General features: G+C 29.2%; 1 protein-coding gene and 1 long non-coding RNA gene across 8 annotated transcripts; one reads left to right on the top strand and one right to left on the bottom strand.

The window, feature by feature from the left end:
* Positions 1–294: 294 nt before the first annotated feature.
* LOC130674908 (uncharacterized) lies at positions 295–8,352 on the bottom strand. 6 transcript variants are annotated; one of them, XR_008991167.1, is made up of 14 exons: positions 8,237–8,352; positions 7,989–8,167; positions 7,284–7,495; positions 6,907–7,209; positions 6,586–6,831; positions 6,266–6,514; positions 5,952–6,196; positions 5,823–5,876; positions 5,080–5,192; positions 4,783–4,987; positions 4,185–4,208; positions 2,109–2,330; positions 1,161–2,039; positions 295–716 (listed from the first exon to the last, which is right to left on the bottom strand). It is a non-coding gene; the product is annotated as an uncharacterized LOC130674908 (long non-coding RNA). The 6 variants fall into 6 exon arrangements; XR_008991164.1 differs by having other exon boundaries at positions 1,161–1,514; positions 1,584–2,039; positions 5,080–6,196; XR_008991165.1 differs by having other exon boundaries at positions 5,823–6,196.
* Positions 7,801–11,573, top strand: LOC130674907 (uncharacterized). Of its 2 annotated transcripts, none has more exons than XM_057480359.1 (2): positions 7,801–8,017; positions 8,729–11,573. In XM_057480359.1, exon 2 carries the CDS (start codon positions 9,895–9,897, stop codon positions 11,371–11,373), a length of 1,479 nt encoding a protein of 492 aa, XP_057336342.1. In that variant the 5' UTR covers positions 7,801–8,017; positions 8,729–9,894; the 3' UTR covers positions 11,374–11,573. The 2 variants fall into 2 exon arrangements, with proteins under 2 accessions (XP_057336342.1, XP_057336343.1); XM_057480360.1 differs by lacking the exon at positions 7,801–8,017 and adding an exon at positions 8,440–8,617.
* Positions 11,574–20,665: the final 9,092 nt, after the last annotated feature.

Genomic DNA, 20,665 nt, shown 5'->3' with positions numbered 1-20,665 from the left:
TATGGTAGATTCATGATGAATTACAATCAACTTTTTATAAAATAATTCATTAGGTACATTCGTAAATGCGCTGCAGCTAGCTGTGGCTACGACAGTGCCATAAGGCTAACATGCGCTTCAGCTACTGTAGCGTATTTAGAAATATACTCATCATTTGTAATTATTTTATATTAAAATTGTGTTGAATCAATTCACATTCACAATAAATAAATGATGAACAAGAATTGAATTTATTTGAAAATTAAAATGTTCTTGAATTAAAAATTTATTCAAAATGGGTTCATTACATAAGATTATATTTTATAATTTAATGTTCATGCTCAACAGACAATAAACTTAAATTTAATTTAATATAAATAGGTGAAACATTTTAATTGGGCCCTTTTTAATTAATCGATTATTTTAAAAAATTAAGTGATGAAAACTTCCAAATAACGAAGAAAACATATTTTTATTTGAAGATCAATTATAAACAAATGCGATCTGCTGTAGTTAAAAAATTTTAATTTCATTATCTGCTATAACTTCAAACATCATAACTTTGAATAGACTTTCATAACTCTTGACATAATTATTCAGTAACAACAACTCAAGAATTTCTTCGGAAGCTTATTTCTTGAACTTTTCGCGAATAGTGCAACACATACTGCCCACAACTGCTTGAAATTCTTTCAAACTGATCTCATGGCCAGGTTTAACACTCGTATTCACGTATTCTAAAATTAAAAGAGAAAAATGCTATATCATTAATTTGAAAATTTATAAAAATTCTAAAAAAAACTTCTTAAAAATAAAACTAAATTTATTACTTTCTAAATTACTTTTTTAGGTAGATTTTTTTAAAAATCTAACTATTGTATTTGTCCTCATGGTCGATTTTTCAAGGGATTTCGTCATAAACTATCATAATTAGTTGAATAGAGTTCAAAAATACCATTCGTTAAAAAATTTATATATGTATATATATATATATATATATATATATATATATATATATATATATATATATATATATATATATATATATATATATATATATATATATATATATATATATATATATATTTATGTAATATAACGGACTTTTGAGGACACGATTGCGTCTACGATTCTTATCCGATCTTAATGAAATTTTTCACACTTATTTTATGTGTAATTACCACGGTTAAGTTCGAAGATGGGCTGAATCGGTCGATTAGTTTAGAAGTTATGGCTGATTGAAATTTTAACGATTTTTCGAAAAAATCAGTTTTTAATCAATTTTGAAGTGCATATAACTTTACAACTGAAATTCATAGAGAATTTCTGTAAAAATTATTTTAAAGCTTGACTAATAAGCTTCAATTTATGACCTTAAACTTTACATTTTGACCATTTTTTCCAATAATTTGATAGCCTTGAAAATTTTAATGGAATCAAAAAATGTTGAAAATATGGTTTTCATTCCACATAAGTTATGCTTGTCACATTATAATCCAGTTTCGTCAGCTGTATTTTATTTTGCATAAAATAACCTGTAAATTTCACTGGTATTTTGTATTTTAAAAGTATTTCTTTTATTATTTATGATGCATCAAATGTACCTCCAATTTCTATGATTATCACTGGTCTTGTCATTACGATAGCACCCACAGTTCTTATCGGATCCTAACGAAATTTTTTACCCTTATTCTATGAGCGATTATTTTGATCAAGTTTAAAGATGGGCTAAATCGTTCGAATAGTTTTGAAATTATGACTGTTTAAAATTGTCATGATTTTTCGTAAAAATCAGTTTTTAATCACTGCTAAAGTTTATATAACTTCAAAACTAATATTCATAGGCAATCTCCGTAAAAAGTATCTGAAAGCTTGTCCCATAATCTTTAATTTATGACCCTAAGCTTTATGTTTTAACTTTTTCTTCCAATAATTTGATAGCCTTAAAATTTTTAATGAATTAAAAAAATGTTGGAAATATGGTTTTTATTTCACATAACTTCAGCATTGCTCATTATAATCCAATTTCGTCCGTTGTATTTTATTGTGAAGAAAATAACCTGTAAATTTCACAGCTATTTTATATTTTAAAAGGATTTCTTTTATCACTAATGATGTTTTAAACGTACCTGTACGTCCTATAATTATAACTGGTCTTGCCATCGTAATAGCGATTACAATTATGATCTCATACTAATTAAATTTTCTATACTTTGTTTACGTGACGGTTAATTTGGTATATTACCTATATAATGTTTTGTCAAATCAACTATCTAAAGTTCTCTATCGAAAATAGTCGTTGTCTTTTTTTACCCTTACTCTTAGAAAACGAGCCTGATTTCATATCGTGACTATACAATAACATAAATCACAAGATATGTTTATATAAAACTTTTCATATACACTTTCTAAAAAAATTAAAGGAACAAGAAAATTTTATAAATTTTTTAGTGATTTTTGGAAGGCTGTATTTTCGTGAAAAATGATCGTATCGAAAAAATAAAAAAAGTAAATTGAAGCTTGAAATCTTTAGTTTGAAGATCTTTCAGCAAAATATTTTTTTGAGCCACGGTTTTTGCGGAATCAGAAGAAAAAGGTTGAGACAAAATTTTTCTAAATTTTTTGGTTTCGTTTTTTAGGTCTACGGGGCCGGGAAAAATTTTTTCAAAAAAACGAATTCATGGCTTGTTTAGGAAATTTATTCAGCTACAATTTGCTTTTGTTTGTTTCTCTGTACGACAATTTGCTGCTGAGATATCAGCCTTCAAATGAAAAAGGATCCTTTTGTCTTTGATTATTGATATCTCAGCTAGAAATGGTCACACAGTAATTTAAAGGGCAGTTTAAAAAACTTGAATAAATCCCCTACAAGCTCCATTTTTGATTTAAAAAAAAAAAAAAAATTTTTCATCCTTGATATCCATTTGAAAAACCTTTTAAAAATGGCCATTTTCTAGTTTTTTAGTCGACTCATCGCTACTCTGTAAATATTGATAAAAAAAATAATGTTGCCAGGTAATTTTACAGCTTAATGTACCCCCAAAAACCCTGGAAATTTTCAGATTGATCCATTGAACCGTTTGTCCGGTCCGATTGCTCAAAGTTTTACAAAACAATTAAAGGAACAAGTTTTGTTCCTTAATTTGTGTAATCATTACCAAAATGAAAAAATCAATTTTTTTCGGATTTTCTTTCATTTTTGCGTTAGTTATTCAGTAAATGTAAGGTAAAGAGGAAAAAAAAAAATTTTCCAAAAAACGAGACCAAACAAGAATTTTTTCCAATTTTTTTTTTTTATGTTTTATTCGGGGGGTTATTTTTTTTTTCGTTTTTCGGAAAAAAATTTTTTTTTTTCTTTACCTTACATTTACTGAATAACTAACGCAAAAATGAAAGAAAATCCGAAAAAAATTGATTTTTTCATTTTGGTAATGATTACACAAATTAAGGAACAAAACTTGTTCCTTTAATTGTTTTGTAAAACTTTGAGCAATCGGACCGGACAAACGGTTCAATGGATCAATCTGAAAATTTCCAGGGTTTTTGGGGGTACATTAAGCTGTACAATTACCTGGCAACATTATTTTTTTTATCAATATTTACAGAGTAGCGATGAGTCGACTAAAAAACTAGAAAATGGCCATTTTTTAAAGGTTTTTCAAATGGATATCAAGGATGAAAAATTTTTTTTTTTTTTTTAAATCAAAAATGGAGCTTGTAGGGGATTTATTCAAGTTTTTTAAACTGCCCTTTAAATTACTGTGTGACCATGTCTTGCTGAGATATCAATAATCAAAGACAAAAGGATCCTTTTTGATTTGAAGGCTGATATCTCAGCAGCAAATTGTCGTACAGAGAAACAAAAAAAAGCAAATTGTAGCTGAATAAATTTCCTAAACAAGCCATGAATTCGTTTTTTTGAAAAAATTTTTCCCGGCCCCGTAGACCTAAAAAACGAAACCAAAAAATTTAGAAAAATTTTGTCTCAACCTTTTTCTTCTGATTCCGCAAAAACCGTGGCTCAAAAAAGTATTTCGCTGAAAGATCTTTAAACTAGAGATTTCAAGCTTCAATTTGCTTTTTTCATTTTTTCGATACGATCATTTTTCACGAAAATACAGCCTTCCAAAAATCACTAAAAAATTTATAAAATTTTCTTGTTCCTTTAATTTTTTGGATAAGTGTAGATTAATTGGAAAATCTACCTTCCATTGCGGCTGCCGAATGGCCTTTGTTTTGTTCACGCAAGTAAGAAGAATAATAATTTTTTATATTATTATTTAGTAACTACTAAAAAGCCCTAAACCTTAAATAATTTTAAACTTAAATTTCTACACCCGAAGTCTAGAAAAATTTTAATTAATTTTATAAATTACTTTCTATACGATCAAGTTTCTACAAAGTAGATATAAAAAAAACGTAAGACCGACGGACAAACGCACATATAAACCTCTTTTAGACAATACCTCAATTTTTCTGTAGTAGATTATATTTTTACAATAATGATCAGATACGCTATTAAAAATAAAAAATTTTAAATCTCAAAAAAAAAAAAAAAAAAACAATCAGAACGCGAAAAACATCCATCGATTACATTATACGTCACGTTAAATTTTATGATCTCTCGTCAATCCTGCTACGAAACTTTGTGAAATACTTACAAACCTAGAGTCATGAATATAAAATTATATTCATGACTCTAGGTTATTGTGAAACAAATTCATAGTTTATAAATAAAAAAGAAATTTATAATCTTTTTTAAAAAAGTTCAAGAAAATTTCGAACACAGATTTTTGTAACTACCGAAAATTGCTTCATATATGTTCTCAGGAACTAACTCTCTTCCAGTTTCTTTTTTAATCGGCACCATTTTAGCAAGTTCTTCTTCACCGATTATAAGTTTAAATAAAAGTCGTGTCATCTGAGCCGCCTTTTTTACATTTTTTTCTGTAATAAGCTCCAAGCGAAATCTGTTTACGAAAATCCCAGTTCCATCGATTAGCTCGATCTTTTTTATGGAAAAATAATTAAATTATTGCATAAAATTCTACAGATTAACGAATATTTCGTCCATATAATATAATGGAATGTAATCCATACCTCTGGAGACTTCTTATGCTTATTTTTTTTTATTTTACTTAAACTTGCGGACGTAGATCGTTGTTGTTCTCTACTACGTTTAAATTTTAGAAATTTTTCGAAGAGTTTTACATCTTTAAAGGAAGTAGAAAATTAAAAATTCTGCACTGATAAAAAATTAAACTTGATTAAAGATTTTTTCTCTTGAATCAAGAAAACTTTCGTATCGGTGTAGGTATTTATATATGGTATAAAACAAAGCTACATACATATTAGGACGATTCGTTTTGAACGAATACATTTTTTTTATTCCTCTGGTGAAAATTTTATGTATTAAAAAAAAAGTTCTTGAAAGTTTGAGCCCTTTATTTTTATTCTTCCTCCTAATTTTTTGTGTTTAATTTTAAAGTTTTTCCATTTAAAATTCATAGGAAATTAATAATTTTTTTTATTTCAATTTCCTATAACTTAGCGACATTTAATAGTACACTGCAATGAACCAAAAAGCAATTCGTAAGCAATAAGAGACTCTTTGAAAGGACTTAAAGCTGATGGATGTCAACTAATATATTTTGGTATATACTCGTCTCCAAAGTAAAATCTTGAAAATACTTAAAAATTAAAAAAAAGTTGTTAGAATTAAATTTGAGGGCTCAAACATTCAGAAACTTATTTTCCAATATATAAAACAATACTTTGCTGCAGGAACGAAAGAAATAAACCCTAATACATATTTATAAATAAAAAAATATACATTTTATTACCGTCTGCAGACATATGATAATTATCAGCATTATATTGATCTATTTTTTTTTATTCTGTCGAAATAAATTATATGAAATTAGTCAGAACAAAATCAGAAAATCATCTAAAAAATTATTAAATTAAATAACTTGAAATTATAGCCAAGCTTTTATCCTCATCGGATTCACTAGCATTGTTACTTGAGACTGGATTCTCAAGTCCCAAAGATGATGTCGATGACTTCTCCAGATCATGGTCTTGAGTAGATTTTTTGAAGAAAGTTCTTTTATCCTTTGATAACGCGACAATAGAACTATACAAGATTTATTTTCTTAACTTGCAAGAGATTTTCCATTTTCAGCGACTCCAACTATTTCCTGAGATCCATCATCACCTTGAAATGAAATTCAAATAAAAATTTGTTTATTCAATGAACACCATAAAAAATTAAAAATTAATATACCATCACTCATTTGATTAGTTTTTCTTTTTTTTACAAAGTCTTCCATTTCAGATCCACTATCCGTGTCACTTATGACTGCATTCTTCGATGTTGACGGCATTTGTAGATCACAATTATAAGTAGATTTCTTGACGGAGGTTTTCTTATCCTTTGATGATGCAGCAACAGAAATACAAGTTTTATTGCTTAAACTTGCTAGAGATTTTTCATTATCAGCAACGCCAACTATCTCCAGCGATTTGTTATTTTCTTTATGAAAAAAAATAAATAAAAATTTATTTCTTCATAGCAAAGAATAAGAAAATTCAAAATCAATATACCATCTCGAAATAAACTTCGCTTTCTTTATTTTAGGAAATTCTTAACATCAGATTCACTGTCTGAGGCACTAGTGATGTGTGTTATTTTATCAACCTCTTGTTCAGAGTCAGATTCAGATGAATTTCCATAGTCAGGGTTAACAATAGACAATAACCCCATTTTTCTATCGTTTATTGAATCTACTATTTTTGATTCCGTTTTACCGTTTTTATTGATGCGACCCATCTCTAGAAAATCTTCATTATCTTCAGAAAAAAATAATTTTTATAAAAATTTGTTAATTTTTAACACACAATAACTAAAATTAAAATTAAATTTACCATCTTGAATTAGATTTTTTTTACATTTCTTTCGAACAGCAACAACTTAATTAAATTCACTGGTAGTAAATGTTGGATCTTCATCTTTTTGTTTGATGGGTGGAGTAGGTGGGGATTCTAAATCAGCATCAAAAATAGATTTTTTCAAGAAAATTTCTTAATTTTCTATTTGTGAATCAACGCTTTTAGCAGTTTTAATTTTTTTAACTCTTTTATTTTCTTTATTGATGCATGATTTTACTTTATTTAGTATAATTTTTCTATTTTTATCCACATCGATCATTTCTAAATAATCTTTATCATCTACAAAAATAAAAATAAATCGATGAGAATATGTCAATTTACCTTACATAATAAATAATTAAAATTAAATGTACCATCTTGCAACAAAATTTTTACAGCCATGCTTGTGTTATTTTTCCGGGCTGTAAGTTTTCCATCTCTCTTTCCATGTTTAATAGAACTCGTTTTAATAACGGAGTGTGATTTTATACTTTCCCAAAATACAAGAGAAAAATTTTGTCCTGTCATTTTTCGTGACATATTGAATTGAAGTTGTAAATTATTATAACTGAAGCTAGCTATCAAACTATAAGTCAATTTATAAACAAATGAACTTTAAATCAGGTAAACATAAATAAATACGAAGTTAACGCGAATAAATAATTTTTTTTTTTTAATTATTCAATACCGAAAAATTTAGTGATTGGAGAAAAAAGTTATAACATTTTACAGAGACCATTTTAAAAAAAAAATATTATACTGCATTTTTAAATAAAATTTTTCAGGACGTAAAATTAATGTATTAATTTTTGTAAATATGCCAAGCGTAATACTTCAATAATTACAAATAGCGTATGAATAATAATATATTTAATTTTCTTGTAGGTTTAAAATTACAGAAAAAATTTTTATTAACACTGAAATTTATGATAAGCAATTAGAAATAAGAGAATAAGGAACTGATTACTTTTTAGAAACATGTTTAGTGGAAAAAAATTTGAACAACTTTCAAGGTCTACTCAATATCGTATTAAAAAAATTTTAGCTTCATGTGATAATGAAAAAAATGATTATTTTACCAATGAATCAAGTGCATCAAGTGAAACAGGTGATGAATATGTACAATACAAATAATTTAGAATATCTTTTGATATATAAAAACAAATATTTTCTTATCAAAAATAGCCTGTGAAAAATTTTGCACATCTATGTGTACAATAAACTCTTGATTTTTAAGCCTTTTAAACTTACACACACTCTATAAACAGTAAATTAGATATACATAGACAAAAGAAATTAATTTTTATAGAGCTTTTGGAGCACTTACTTGTTAATAACTATCTTACTTTTGTGACGTGTCCATGATATTTTAATAAAAAATGTTATTCGCACATATTACTTTTCACTTGCAACAAATTTATGACCATAAACGCTGTAATGAGCTGAAATTAAATTAAAGTTATCTTCTGTTTCTTATCGAAGTTTCTGATAAAACACAAGTAAAACTTCAACTGCTGAAACGATCCGTCGAAAAAATATCTATATTCAATTTTTGTTTTTGTACAAATATTAACAGTTTTTATTAAAGTAAATCAACTAATGAATTAAAAGCATAAGCTCAACAAGCTGGTTTTGATAAAAAATTCTACGTTTATGAATTAATTATATTTTTAATTACTCAAATTTCGATCAATATTCAAGCTTAACTGTAAATAATGACGATTTTTTTTTTAATTAGCAATTGGTATTAATAATCGATTCAATATAAAAAAAAAAGACAAATAATTGAAAATTATTTTTTTTTATGCAAAACTTATAGATTTTAACGGAATTTTAGACGATGATGAGGTGATTAATTATCAAGCAAGTGACTACTCCGAAACCGATTATTCTTATAACATAGACGACAATAGTGATAATTCCAGTGATGTTGAAAGTTTTAATGATCACCATGATTTTGACAATGATAATTTCTGTGATAATGAATAAAGTGATGATGGTTATATGGATTTTAATAATAATGATTTCTACGACAATGAAAAAAGTGATGACAATTACACGGATTGTTCGAGTGATATTGAAGAAATTCAATCTATTATCAGTAGCTCTAATGATAATGAATTGGGCAACTGTAACGAAAGTCAATGGGATGATAGTTGGTCTAGTAGTGAATCTGATAGCGGTGAATCTCATCGTAGTTCAGATGATATGCAAGATGAGACTCGTTTTTATAATGAAAATCTGAATAATCCTATATATCTCAATGCTCCTATAACTTTAGGCGAAAGCGTGTTATGCATTTTAACATTTATGATACGTCACAAAGTAACCAAAGCTTTATTAGCAGACTTATTATCTCTTATAAGACTACATTGCATTACGCCAAATATTTGTATAAAATCTTTATATTATTTTCAAAAAATTTTCAAAAATATTCAGTCACCAATCGTACGTCATTATTTTTGCTCTCTATGCTTTTCCAAGTTAGATAATCTAAAAAGTATATGTCCAAAATGCAAAAAAAAAACAGGAAATAAATTATTTCATTCAAATCCCTTTAGTGCCACAATTATTGAATTTTTTTAAGCGATCTCATGTTTATAATTCTTTGCAAGGCCGATTCAATAGACAAAAAATGAATGATAAAAATCTAGAAGATATTTGGGATGGGCGCACTTACAAATCATTCTTTAAAAACAATGGTTTTTTATCGTGTCCTTCAAATATTTCGTTCACGTGGAACACCGACGGTATATCACTTTTTAAATCTTCTAAATTTAGCCTGTGGCCATTTTATTTGACGGTAAACGAACTTCCACTCAAGGATCGAACAAAAAAAAAAATTTGTTGTTAGCAGGAATTTGGTTTGGGGAAAAACCAAAACCGAATTTATTTTTGAGTAGTTTTCGCGATAATTTAAAAAAAATTTACAATGGTGTTTGGTGCAGAACGCCCGACTTGAATAGTAGAGTAAAGGTCCAAGGTATGATAATTTGTGGCACTTGCGACCTACCAGCAAAAGCCACATTTTTAAACATGAAAGGTCATACAGGAATTTTTGGATGTTGTCATTGCAAAATTCAGAGTAAGTATTTTAATAAAAGACGTATTTATCCTTTTAAAAAAAAATTGCAAACTAGAACGACTAAAGAATCTATAAAAGATAGTAAAAAAGCCATAAAATCTCGAAAATCAGTCAATGGAATCAAAGGTCACACAGTTTCAACGCAAATCGTGCATGATGTTTTTAATACAACTGTTGTTGATATCATGCACTGTGTATATTTAGGTGTTGTTAAAAAATTATTTAGTTTATGGTTTGACAATTGTAATAGTAACAATGTCTTTTCTCTTCATGATCATTTGAGTTGGGTAGACAGTAAAATTCGATCTATTTTCCCGCCTGGGTTTGTTTCTAGATTAACTAGATCAGTTAATGATTATAAATACTGGAAAGCATCGGAGTGGAAGCAATGGCTCTTACATTATTCTATTCCTATTTTGAGTTCAATTATGACCGACCAATACTTAGAACATCATAAACTGTTGGTGACTGCTATTAGCTACCTAAGCTATATATCTATAAGCAAAAAAATGATTTCTGTTTCATTCACTTCAATTAAAATTTATATTTTTCAATTCAAAAATTTGTACGGATTAACCCATATGACCTGTAATTTACATAGTCTCTATCATCTTCCGGATGTTGTTCGTAAATTTGGTCCGCTACCTGTAACATCTTGTTTTGCTTATGAAGATTTGAATGGCTCATTTCGACGGTTAGTGCAAGGTACTCGATATGCACAGTTACAAATTTGCTCAGCTTTGTCCGTTTTTAATAATATTATCGAAGTAAAGTCTGAAGCAATTCTAGAAAATACTGATGTGACAAAATTTTGTAAAAAAGTGGAACTATTTCATTTGAGAAACCGAAAACTAGTCCATATTTTAGATAAATGCTTTATAATAGGTATAATAGTTCACTATTATCTCTCTGATTCATTGCAAATTATTTTCGAGGGTAGTAATATTTACTTACAACCTTCTGATAAGATTTACAGGTTTACACGCTTATTCAAAAACAATTTAGTATATGAATCAGAACTCTACAAACGTAAGAAAAAAACAAATTCATCTATTGTTGTTTACAATCGCGGTAATCAAAATAATATTGGTATTATTAGTGAATTTATAAAAGTTTGTTTCTGTCAAGATGTTCCTTGTAGTGCTAATTGTATAAACAGTAATTTTTTCGCCGTTATTATAAAATGTTCTTTAGTAGAATCTAATATACCTGATACTTTAATTGATATGATTGATCTTTGTGTAAAATCTAATGAACCTCAAATAGCTATAAATATAAAAGAACTGATAACTGTGTGCTTCAGAGTTAACAGTAATGATGAAACAGAGCCAAATACTTTTTTTGTTGCAAGGCCAGTTAATTTAACAGAGATAGAATAGAAATAAATGTAAAAAATTGTTTAATATTGTAATAATTATTTAAATGAATAGCTAAAAAAAAATTCAGTCTTTCGATAATATAATTTTTTCAGCATAGAGAATAATTTCAGATGTAATTTTTCGCAAATTTTATTATTAAGATGGAATTTTACAGTTAAATAAAGAAGCAAAAAATTACATGAATGCCGACGAAGTACTATATGATACAATTTTTAATGTGAATGAATAATGTATTTTTCTCATTTGGAAGTTTTCACATAATTTTCCAAAATAATCGATTAACTGAAGGGGACCCAATAAAAATGTTTCGCTTATTAATATTGAACTTGTAGATTAATTTTATCGTAAGTTCAACATGGACATTAAATTCTAGAATAGATTATTATGTAATGAATTCATCCTCAATATAGCTTAAACTTATAACAAATTTATATACTTACCTTATTTCTAAAGATGATTTGTTTTTATTGAAACTAATAAGAAGTGAAAATGTAAAATTGTTTTATAATTAAAATTGCCCACCATTAATTTATCAGAAATGTGAGTTGAGTCAAAATAAACTCAATATGATATCATATAAATCATATCATATTATATCACATCATATCATATAAATATTTAGTTATAAATAATTAGTTCTTTTACAAAAATTTAAATGTGATTCAGTTTGAATCTAATCTAAATTTAAAATAAAATTCGTAAGTATACGATAATTATTTGCTTGAATTATTTCTTCAAAAAAATGGGTAAAACGTATATTAAATACAATTTTATCTGTAAATAAAAAAAAAAAATTATTCAAATTCATCCTCAATACTCCTAAATCTTTATTCGTTATGAATTTAATATGAATCAAAAAATTTAGGATTGTGTTAATCTCAATTCTGAAGAAGCTCCTAGGATCAAAAATTCTACAGGCGTCTTAATTTCTATCGACAAATCAATCTCGAATTTAGATTGATCTTAGGACTAATTCATATTTGTGTCAAAATATGAATTTAAGTCTAAACTTAAGATTAAAATTCATTATAAATTGGAATTTTTTTTTGCACGGGTTAATTTGTGTAATCATTACCGATATTAAAAAATCAATATTTTTCGGATTTTCTTAAATTTTTGCGTTAGTTATTTAGTAAATGTGAGGTAAAGAGAAAAAAAACAGAAATTTCGAAAAACGAAATAAAACAAGAATTTTTTTACATTTTATTCAGTTTTTTTTTCTTTTTTTTCGTTTTTCGGAAATTTTTTTTTTTTTCTCTTCACCTTACATTAACTGAGTAACTAACGCAAAAATGAAAGAAAATTCAAAAAAAATTGATTTTTTCATATTGGTAATGATTACACAAATTAAGGAACAAAACTTGTTGCTTTAATTGCTTTGTAAAACTTTGAGCAATCGGCCTGGACAAACGGTTCAATGGATCAATCTCAAAAATTTCCAGGGTTTTTGGGGGTACATTAAGCTGTAAAATTATCTGGCAACATTATTTTTTTTATCGATATTTGCAGAGTAGCGATGAGTAGACTAAAAAACCAGAAAATGGCCATTTTTTAAGGGTTTTTCAAATAGATATCAAGGATGAAAAAAAATTTTTTTTTTTTAAAATCGAAAATAGAGGTTGTAGGGAATTTATTCAAGTTTCTCGAACTGACGATTAAATTACTGTGCGGCCATTATTTACTGAGATATCAATAATCAAAGACAAAAGGATCCTTTTTCATTTGAAGGCTGATATCTCAGCAGCAATTGACGTACAGAAAAACAAAAAGAGCAAATTGTAGCTGAATAAATTTCCTAAGCGAATCATGAATTCGTTTTTTTGAAAAAAATTTTCCCGGCACCGTAGACCTTGAAAACGAAACCAAAAAATTTCGAAAAATTTTGTCTCAACCTTCTTCTTATAATTCCGCAAAAACCGTGGCTCAAAAAAATATTTCGCTGAAAGATCTTTAAACTAGAGATTTCAAGCTTTAATTTGCTTTTTTCTTTTTTTTTCGATACGCTCATTTTTCACGAAAATATAGCCTTCCAAAAATCACTAAAATATTTAGAAAATTTTTTTGTTCCTTTAATTTTTCGATAAGTGTATTATTCAGATGAGTAGGACTTTCTTGAATTTGCGCTGCCGTTTTATTCACTCGATCTCGATCTTGAATACACTCGCTTATTTGCAAGTTGAGTTGTCGGAGGGTAGCATCACCCGTCGTAATATGTCGGTCGATTATGTGTGTTAAATTACTTAAGACTAGCAGTGATGGTTTAGAGGTGTTATGTCCAAATAATTTTTTTTTATTTTAATAATTATTTAAAATAATTATTTCTGAGCTCCTCTTTGCTAAGCGCGCGAAAACGCAGCGTCAGCTTTTTCACCTTTTTTATGCGGCAAAGAATAGTAGGAAGACACCTGCAATAAGTTTAACGAATAAACAATAGACTGTCGTCACTTTCCACCAATGACGATAATTATAAATTCCCCATCTAATTGCCAAGGAAAGTTTATAAAAAGCCTGAGCACCCATAGCTCGGGGCTAGTCGGTTCTTAAAACTTACGGTCCACGAAGATTCGAACGTCGAAATTTCGTGCACTCTTATTCTAGGACTCCGCCCTAGGCGTGGAAAAGTCAATAAGAGGATTTTAAATATTTGTAACCTAAACCTTATTGCAAGAATCCGTTTCGGCGTTGAATAATCAATAAGGCCCTTCTTAATTTATCTAGACTAATTCTTATTGCAGGAATCCGCTACGGCATTGAATAATCAATAAGAAATAGTCAAAGATCGTGAATTTCACTAACCTTGCTGCAGGAATCCGCCCTAGGCGTAGAATAATCAGTAATTGAATTCAAATTATTATTAAAAATCCTCAAATATTGATCTAAAAATTCGATCTGACGCAACCGTAATAATCGTGCGTCTAGTACAATATTTGTCGGATTTTAAAAACCATCCGGTACGATCGAACCAGTGACGCAAATCACGTGGATTTGCGATTCCATCTCGTGCCGAGTTAAATTGCGCATAAAATCACTTTTCGGGTGTGTAAAAGAACGCATTAAGTATAAATTAAAATCTTATAAAAGTATCTGTTAAGGATAAATAATCCTATATTATAAATTAAATATAAAGTTGTGAAAAGTAGAGTGAGTAAGTGACGTTTAGTTAAAAACATTGTAATTTGAACCATCAAAATAAAGACAAAGTTCATCACTCCAACCTGGCGGTTTTCATTCGAGAGTAGTACATAAGATCTTATCCTATAACCCAGCCGCGCCCACTCAACCCGAATCCTAGGAGGAAGGTCAAGCGAGCTGCAACGTTCTGGAGGGCTAAAATCTGCCGTACTAGAAGAAGTTACATCGAAAGGTAGGTGAAGAACCAATTTTTCTATCCATCATAAAATACTTTTGGCTTAAACAAGAGCACCAGTCTCTTCGAAGACGTTTGGGTTCTTAATTTTCGAAAAGATCCACTATAAATAATAAATTATAGGAAGATAATTTCTTCCTCGTATTCTTTATTGTTGTCCGCACCCTCCAAACCGCTTGTCCAAAATTACTATCGCTACCAAAGGGAGTAATCCCGGATAAATAATTAAAAATTAAGCGATGGACATTACATAAAGAACACTGGTGGCAGCGGTGGGATTTGAAATTAAAAATCCTTCTTTTTGAGCCATAGGTATCATTTTTCTACCAATTTTGAGACTAAACGTAGATTTTTGTGGTAATGTCCCTATTTTCGAAACTCTAAAAATTGTAAAATTTTGATTTTCGTGGCATTTTTGAAAGTGCCACGCCCTGTCCTCGTGGACTTGTCACACCTTCACAGGTAGCAACTGCACGTATCGCGGTGTCAGCACCTTCCGACTTTTGCCGACTCTGCAACTACGTCGCGACGACACAAGGTGTGGACACCTGGCATTCCTCGAAGTTGGAATTTAAGGGGCGGAAGGTGCTGACATCACTTGTTCACTCTAGTTTTTCACAACTTTATATTTAATTTATAATATAGGATTATCTATCCTTGACAGATATTTTTATAAGATTTTAAATTATTTTTAATGCGTCCTTTTACACACCCGAAAAGTGGTTTTATGCGCAAATTAACTCGGCACGAGATGGAATCGCGAATTCACGTTATTTGCGTCACTGGTTCGATCGTACCGGATGGTATTTAAAATCCGACAAATATTGTACTAGACGCACGATTATACGGTTGCGTCAGATCGAATTTTAGATCAATATTTGAGGATTTTTTATATAAAATTTAAATCCCTTACTGATTTTTCGACGCCTAGGGCGGATTCCTGCAGTAAGGTTAATAGAATTTAGCAATCTTTGACTAGTTCTTATTGACTTTTCAACGCAGATGCGGATTTCTGCAATAAGAATTAGTTAAGATTATTTAAAAAGTGCTCTATCGACTTTTCAACGCAGATGCAGATTCCTGCAATAGGGTTTAAGTTAAAAATTATTAAAAATCCTCTTATTGACTTTTCAACGCCTAGGGCAGATTCCTGCAATAAGAGAACATGAAATTTCGACGTTCGAATATTCGCGGACCGTAAGTTTTAAGAACCGACTAGCCCTGAGCTATGGGTGCTCTGGCTTTTTATAAGCTTTGCTTGGCAATTTGATGGGAAATTTATAATTATCGTCATTGGTGGAAAGTGACTACAGTTTATTGCTTATTCGTTAAACTTATTGCAGGTGTCTTCCCACTATTCTTTTCCGCATAACAAAGTGAAAAAGCTGACGCTTCGTTTTCGCGCGCTTTGCAAAGAGGAGCTCAGGAATAATTATTTTAAATAATTATTAAAGTAAAAAAAAAAAAATTATTTGGACATAACAATCCCCCGGAAAGTAAGAGTGTTGCAAAACTCTCTTGCTTTCCTAAACATATGTCTTCTCTTTCGAAAAGCTCGCGATAACGCTTACAAATTTTTTAAAAATGTCTTGTAACTATATATGATTATATAACATACATAAGATGTATAAGATTATTTTTGTGTTTTTAATCCTTTATATATATAGCTATGGTATTAAAAATATATGCCTGTATATGATGTAATTCCTTAAATTTAGGCGTACAATTTTTGTTTTCCTAACAGAACATATGAATTCCCATATTTTGACAGGTTCGTAATAACGCTTACAACAAAATTTTGAAATTCTAAAGGGAGATTTATATTTTACAATTCTAAAGTATCATTCGCATTCAGTTCACATGACACTTGTTACTCTCGACTGTTTAATTCAATAAATGATCGAGATTAAAAGCGAGTGTTTCAAAATTTGAGTAATTTGTGATTAAATAGTATTCATTTGAAATTTGATTTGTTTTCCTCCTTTCCTTTTTTTTTTTTTTTGAAAAAAGAGGGTTGAATACCTTCATGAGTTTATAACGTCAATTGAAGATATTTTTTTTTGTTATTATATTGTGTGTTAAGGTCAATTTTTAACCTATTAGGATAGTAATTAGTTTCACAGGGATATTCCTTTTTTTTTTTTGTTTAATTTAAATTAAAATATTTTATATTCAATTCAGATTGTCATAATTTAGTGCAGTACCAATACCCTATTTTATCATAATTTTGGTGAAATTACGCAAATAATTTCCGAATCGTGTACGAACAGAAGGAGGACAAAAAAAATAATTTAGTCTTGTTATGATTATTTCTGTCTTAATATAAATTTTTACATCTCGAAGATGTATTTAAAATTATTAGGTTTTATTTAAACTTAGAAGAAGAACCTTGGTGTCATCTCAGATTTCACCTGACTGCTGCGTTTGTTGCATACTTATACTTTTTTTTCTTTACTCTTAAATAAAATGCATACATAAAAATTTAAGGAAAAAAAAAAAATAAATAAACGATCTGTAATACTCTTAAATTGCAAGAGAAAGAAATCTTGAGCCAAACAGAGTAGTAATTGTAAATTTGGAAAATCTCAACATATGATTCATATATAATTGTAAAAAAAAAAAAAATAGGATAGAGAATGATGTCCAATATCGATTTAAAATCTCTTGGTTTTGAGATTTTATCATTTATCAAGTTCTTATTATAATTTAACTCGGCATTACTTTAAGCCCTTTTAGTGAGATTAGTATAACACAAGTCTCCTGATCTAATGAAGACTTGGTGTTTAAATATCAATCGCCATCTCGAAACGCTGATATGTAACATTTTTTTTTTTTTTTTTATCTCTGCAAGATTACATATGAGCTATATTATGTGTCGATGACACGGCACACAGTGGCGGAGTAACTTCAGCGTTTCTAACCTGACACCTGAGTGTCAGTATGTTACTGGTCGATTGTTGTGTACGTCTTCTCGACTATTTATATTTTTCATTGAATCGAGAAATTTTAAGTCTCTTGCGTTTAACGCTTGTACAAAAAAAACAAAATTATTAGTTCGACTATTGGACCTTAATAGTGAATAGGATACATTTTCTTGAATTTGAAGGACTCATGAATCATATCGATTTGTTATTTATCAAAAAGATACAATTTAAATATTATTTTTTTTTTTGTTTAAAAAAAAAATGAATGGGATTTGTATATAATTAAGCTTGCTCTGTTTAAATAAAGATTTCCTTCGCTTACGGTAATTTGATTCGAATTGAAAAAAAAAAAAAAAATATGTGTTTGAAAGTATAAATCAATCTTACACATTAAAATTTAGATGATCGTATCGTTTGCATATTTTTAAAATCATATTATCTGATATTATAGATCAAACAAAATGCATAATTTCTATATACTTATTTTTTTAATTTTCATAAAATTCAAAGTGTATAGTATTAAGCTAATAATTAACTTATTCTAACTCACAAAAGTTATTTCTCGACGCGTACAATTCATTTTCGAGATGATTCTGCAACAGTTGATTCTTCTGGTATTCTTTTGTGGATTAAGACTTTTGAGGTAAATCAGGTCGAGTTGATTCGCTTGATATCTGTTGTAACGAGGTTTATGAAATCCTCATTATCGCACCATGATAATAGGCCGTTACCTAGGGTAGTTACCACATGCTATCTGGTTTACCCGCTAGACTGTACTATAATATTATTATTATCTAATAATCCCTCTCCATTCGTATTTCAAATGGAAGGAATGCGCATCACGTCGACGCATAAGCATCGACGTGAATCTATAAGAAGGCCTGCGCGCCGTTAATTATTCAGATTTAAGCTTTTCTCAACTTTACTATCATTATGTCTATATAATAAATACAGTTTATCTTTTTAACTCTTTTCTTTTAACTCTTACCTGTCTACGCCTGAGTATTCAGTAGTATTTAAGTATACTTTTTAATTAATTGAATAATCATTAACTGCAATGATTATTCTCGTGTATACCTGCTACACTTCCTAGCCTACATACCTTCCTGTAGAAAACGGCAACCCCGTAGAGGTGCATACCTGCTGTATCCTCATCCTAGCCTATAGTACCTGCCTATAGAAGACGGCAACCCCGTAGAGGTGCATACCTGCTGTATCCTCATCCTAGCCTATAGTACCTGCCTATAGAAGACGGTAACCCCGTAGGATGTATACCTGCTACATCCTTTTCCTACGATACCTGCTCGTAGAAGCGTGTACCTGCTACGACCTTTTCCCACAATACCTGCTCGTAGAAGCGTGTACCTGCTACGACCTCATCCCACAATACCTGCTCGTAGAAGCGTGTACCTGCCGCGATTTACCCTGTAATACCTGCTTACAGAAGCGCGTACCTGCCGCGATAATCTTCTACAATACCTGCTTGTAGCCATACCAGACAATTGTGATACAGAGCTCACAATTGTCTTAATTATTTATTGCTCTCAACCATCGATACCAGTGGACCAACATCTCACAGGTAAGTATAATAACACTATTATTATACCTTTGTAATTCTTGTGCTTCTCACTAGTTTGGCTTATTTTGCAAACACCTGTAGTCTACTATCTCTATTTCTGGTATATTAATACCCTATAACAAGCCCCACGACTCCCGATCCTTACGAACCGGGTAACACCAGGATCAGTTACCAAATAATTAGCTTCCTAGCTAAAAGGGACACGGGCCCATTTAATTTAGATGGGTAACGGACGGTTGATTCATCCCTACTAGAGGGGTGGACCTCAACTTCGTTTCAGTGGCGCCCAACGTGGGGCTAAAAAGATTACAGGAAAAATTATTAACTGCATTCAAAACCCTTATTTATTAAATTTAAAATCTAACAATAACTTTACAAAATTTAAATTATTATTCCCACGTTGGCTTCACTTCAACCTCGTTTCAGTGATGCTTCACGTGGGGCCACATTGGCTTAAAACTACAGGCAAATTATTAAAATTTAAAATGTAAATTCATTAGCTTCATTTAAACCACAAACGTTAAAAACTTTAAATCAGTAAAATCACCTGGCCAACCAGTGTTAAACATAATTTATTACTCTATAAATTACCTATATAAATTACTCTTTTATGCAAGCATCACTTGCACCATAAAACATTATTAACTATCTAAATTCATTATCGTACTCTGTTTAAAAGAAAACAATTTATTTGACAAATTTAGTATCAGCAGTAATTTTCTCTATTTAATTATAATATTAAAATCCTTTAATTATTACATTAAAATCATTCAATTAAAATATCAAAATCATTTAATTATAATGTTAAAATCGTTTGATAATAATAAAAAATTAAAATCATTATAATTTTTAATCAGCTCCTTCTGAGCAATAATTAAATTATGATAAAATCATAAATAATCTCAAAATTCTACGAAAGAATGTATGACATCATCTAAAAGAAATTTCAAAAATGAGACGCTTTTAAAAAAATACAGTTCTTGGAACTCTCGGCGTCGCATTCCAATATCTCACGTGATCCGACTCGCGGTATCACGCGCGAAATATTATTTTCAAAACCTGGAAAAACCCAATGCTCAATAACTACCGAATTGTACCACTCTGGTAATAATTCTATTTTCCACAGTCATTTAATAACTCTATAAATAACTTTGATTATCCATAAGATATTACTTAATTAAATGGTTTGACCTTGTCTGTTTACGGCTTCACCGCTTCAGACTATAATCCTGAAAATTGCTATGTCATTTAAACATTGTATAAATAAATATTGTTTATGTAGCTACGCTATAAAACCTCTTCGAGGTGGCTAATAAAATCTATTGTTAACCTTGTGGCTTCACCACGCAAATAAAAATACCATTAAATTAATTATCATTTATTTAAATAAATAATGGAGTATTAAAACCGATTCGTCGGAAA

The sequence above is a fragment of the Microplitis mediator genome, chromosome 9 (assembly GCF_029852145.1).
Source record: "Microplitis mediator isolate UGA2020A chromosome 9, iyMicMedi2.1, whole genome shotgun sequence".
NCBI classification, from domain to species: domain Eukaryota; kingdom Metazoa; phylum Arthropoda; class Insecta; order Hymenoptera; family Braconidae; genus Microplitis; species Microplitis mediator.
This window is presented reverse-complemented; position numbering and strand designations above follow the sequence as displayed.

Bases quoted from the DNA above. Each gene is read 5' to 3' on its own strand.
- LOC130674907 (XM_057480359.1), top strand. From the start codon at position 9,895: ATGATAATTTGTGGCACTTGCGACCTACCAGCAAAAGCCACATTTTTA.